General features: G+C 42.4%; 1 protein-coding gene across 1 annotated transcript; it reads left to right on the top strand.

Moving 5' to 3' along the window:
• Positions 1–223: 223 nt before the first annotated feature.
• LOC119520873 (kelch-like protein 31) lies at positions 224–2,180 on the top strand. The gene is given in 6 exon segments (XM_037818742.1): positions 224–1,526; positions 1,529–1,909; positions 1,911–1,940; positions 1,942–1,986; positions 1,988–2,014; positions 2,016–2,180. Coding segments are annotated over 6 exon segments (1,905 nt in total). The 5' UTR covers positions 224–248; the 3' UTR covers positions 2,160–2,180.
• The last annotated feature ends 1,992 nt before the right edge of the window (positions 2,181–4,172 follow it).

Genomic DNA, 4,172 nt, shown 5'->3' with positions numbered 1-4,172 from the left:
TATTCACTATTTGCAAAAGACCAAATTGGAGCTCTCTCTCTCTCTCTCTCTCTCTCTCTCTCTCTCTCTCTCTCTCTCTCTCTCTCTCTCTCTCTCTCTCTCTCTCTCTCTCTCTCTCTCTCTTTCTCTCTCTCCATAGATTGCTTCCCAAGAGGAGACTGTGGCTGAAACTTCATCATCACAGCTCAGGAACAGCACTTCACACAGCCGCAAGGCAAGCTCTTGCCTGTGACAGTGTGTTTGCCATCATGGCACCCAAAAAGAAGACTGTCAAAAAGAACAAAGGAGATATAAATGAGATGACTATAATTGTAGAAGACAGCCCCCTAAACAAACTAAATGCTTTGAATGGGCTCCTAGAGGGAGGCAATGGCCTTAGCTGCATTTCTTCTGAATTAACAGATGCTTCTTATGGCCCCAACCTATTGGAAGGTTTAAGTAAAATGCGGCAGGAGAATTTCCTTTGTGATTTAGTCATTGGCACCAAAACCAAATCCTTTGACGTTCACAAGTCAGTGATGGCTTCATGCAGTGAGTACTTTTACAACATCCTAAAAAAAGACCCATCTACTCAAAGGGTAGATCTCAATGATATCTCACCACCTGGCCTGGCGACTGTCATTGCATATGCCTACACCGGAAAGCTAACTCTCTCCTTGTATACAATAGGAAGCATTATTTCTGCTGCTGTTTATCTTCAGATCCATACTCTTGTAAAGATGTGCAGTGATTTTTTGATACGGGAGATGAGTGTTGAGAACTGCATGTATGTTGCCAACATTGCTGAAACCTACTCTCTGAAAAACGCAAAAGCAGCAACTCATAAATTTATCCGAGATAACTTCCTTGAATTTGCAGAATCAGATCAGTTTATGAAACTTACATTTGAACAAATTAATGAACTTCTCATAGATGATGACTTACAGTTGCCTTCTGAAATAGTAGCATTCCAGATTGCAATGAAGTGGTTAGAATTTGACCAAAAGAGAGTGAAACATGCTGCAGATCTTTTGAGCAATATTCGCTTTGGTACCATCTCTGCACAAGATTTGGTCAATTATGTTCAGTCTGTACCAAGAATGATGAAGGATGCCGAGTGTCACAAACTTCTTGTAGATGCTATGAACTACCACTTACTTCCATATCATCAAAACACATTACAGTCTAGGCGCACAAGAATCCGCGGGGGCTGCCGAGTTCTAGTCACTGTAGGGGGACGCCCAGGCCTTACTGAGAAGTCCCTTAGTAGAGATATCTTGTATAGAGACCCTGAAAATGGATGGAGCAAGCTTACGGAAATGCCAGCCAAGAGTTTTAATCAGTGTGTGGCTGTGATGGATGGATTTCTTTATGTGGCCGGTGGTGAAGACCAGAATGATGCAAGAAATCAAGCTAAGCATGCAGTCAGCAATTTCTGCAGATACGACCCCCGTTTCAACACCTGGATACACCTGGCCAGCATGAACCAGAAGCGCACGCACTTCAGCCTGAGCGTGTTCAACGGGCTCCTTTACGCCGTGGGCGGGTCGCAACGCAAGAAGGTAGTCTGGCCTCGCTGGAGTGCTACGTGCCCTCCACCAATCAGTGGCAGCAGAAGACGCCCCTGGAGGTGGCGCGCTGCTGCCATGCCAGCTCGGTCACCGATGGCCGCGTGCTGGTGACCGGTGGCTACATCGGCAACGCGTACTCGCGCTCTGTGTGTGCTTACGACCCGGCCAGCGACGCGTGGCAGGACCTGCCGAGCATGAGTACGCCGCGAGGCTGGCACTGCGCCATCACGCTGGGCGACAAGGTTGTACGTGATGGGGGGCAGCCAGTGGGGCCGCGCGGGGAGCGCGTGGACGTGTTGACCGTAGAGTGCTACAGCCCGGCATCGGGCCAATGGAGCTACGCCGCACCGCTGCAGGTGGGGCGTGAGCACGGCCGGCGCCTCGGCGCTGCAACGGCCGCGCCTATCTGGTGGGGGGCTGGAACGAGGGAGAGAAGGAAGTACAAAAAGTGCATCCAGTGCTTCAAACCCGGAGCTCAACGAGTGGACGGAAGAGGACGAGCTGCCCGAGGCCACCGTGGGCGTGTCCTGCTGTACCCTCTCGATGCCGAACAACGTGACCCGGGAATCCCGGGCCAGCTCGGTGTCTTCTGTGCCAGTTAGTATCTGAGTCCAGGTAGATGCGGGGACACAGAAGAAAAGTATTTATTCATATGGTCCCGTGGTCGACTTTTGAGTTAGCGAAAGGAAAATATATAACATTTACTACAGTGGTTGTATTTTTAAATATAATCGATGCATATATCTTGATTTTTTTTTTTTTTAATTCCTGGTATAGCAAAATCTACCTCTGGGTCAACTTAAAAAAAAACAAAAACAAAAACAAAAACAAAAATGCAGAGCCACAGCCAACAAAGGAGAGAACAATTTATTTTAGCGGCCACTGGGTGGCAGACAGAATTCAATGTAGGCACTCTTCCAAAGTGGCATGTTTCCTAAATGTTAGTGGTTACACCCACATTTGAGATTTTTCTCCTACAATTTAGTACACATGAAGCTTACGTGAGTATGGCCATTTCAGGTACAAACGTTTATCTTTTCTCTGCCTCTTTTTTTTTCTTTAGAAGTTGAAAATACTCATTTATAGGTTTTATTTATTTAAAAATGGAATTCATCAATATCCATAAACTTCAGATGTATTCTGTATTTCAATGCAAGTTATTTTCCTATACATGACTGAGAAAAGGATTTTGAAAGGTATCCATGACAAAGCCATAAAACTTAAAGTCCTGACTGGAAAGGGACAGAGATTCCCCAGGAGCTGTCAAGTTTGATAGATTTGGGTCTATCCCCTTCTTCCCTGCTCCAGGCTCCACTGTATTTTCCATCATAAAATCCTGCTTTAAAGAAGGAACTGATATTCAATCCTTTAATTATAGTGTAAATTTAAATCATTTTGTTGTTTCTCCCAGAAGTATTTGCACTTTAACCCTTTTTCAAATATCCTGGGAACCTCACCTTCACCCAAAAGCCACACCAACATGGTTAAAAGCACCCTTGATCTTAATATAAGCCCCCAGGAAGAGCACTAAAATAAAATTATGTCCTTAAGGATTGTTTACTTAAAGCTTATACAGCCTGAAACTTATACAACCAATAATTAATTCCCCCCACTTTCTTACATGGGAGAATGAAGGAAACATTTGGAATTCTTGGATTTGGCATTAACTGGATGAGTGGGTTCTCCTGTTGGTGAATGCCGTTGTTTCCCATGTCATATCCGCCCACCTGATTTCTCAATTAAAAATCTAACACATTCATTTACATAGTAATATTAAAGTAATACATGCCCATTCCGATATACTTTTATTAATTACTTCTGCTCCAAATTAACTTTGCAAATTAAAGTGTATCTACTTGATATACATCATTTTTCTAACATATTTGCCATGTTTGGGGGCCAGGAATAATTGTAGTAAATGATACATGTTTTCCCTTCTTATAATTTATCACTTTATTTTTTGATAATTTATTTGGTTTGAAGAGGAAGTAGCCTATCAATTATGGGTTAAGTGCGATTGGATTTTAAAGAGTAAAACAAGCATTTTAAAGGGTTAAACATTAGCTATATGAAAATATAATTGGGTTTTCATTAATCCCATCCTTTCTCACCTTATATAAATAGGTCATTGCTAGAGTTACAATATTTATATCTAAAACATTTTATTAGAACTGTGAAAAGTGGTTCATATAGTACACTTTGTGGAACAATTTTATATCATTGCCCCTTATGAAAAGTTCGGTCTCTGGGTATTAATTGCTAACACTTGGGTAAAGGTTATAAACACTGTAAGTTAAGAATAGGACATTATTAATGTAAAAACACGGGACTGTTTCCTCACCCCACATAAAGCAGGAGGCATCACCAAGTACAGAGCTTTTAAAAACACCTGTTCCTTTGATGCCTCATCTGACCTAGCTGGAAAAGAAGGCTGCATGAGAAACTAGTTTTTGGAGCAAATCACTTAGCTATCAACTTACCCAGGATACAACCTATATATATAGCCTTTCATTCTTGCAGCAGCATTGGTAAAATAAACTTTTCATTTTTAATCAGTTATTTTGGCCACAACTTGTAAGGCCTATATACGAGGATGACTGAGATACCTTTTCTTTTGGTGAA

Source organism: Choloepus didactylus, chromosome 26 (genome assembly GCF_015220235.1).
Source record: "Choloepus didactylus isolate mChoDid1 chromosome 26, mChoDid1.pri, whole genome shotgun sequence".
NCBI lineage: Eukaryota > Metazoa > Chordata > Mammalia > Pilosa > Megalonychidae > Choloepus > Choloepus didactylus.
The sequence above is the reverse complement of the archived record's forward strand: the minus strand, read 5'-3'. Positions and strand labels throughout refer to the sequence as shown.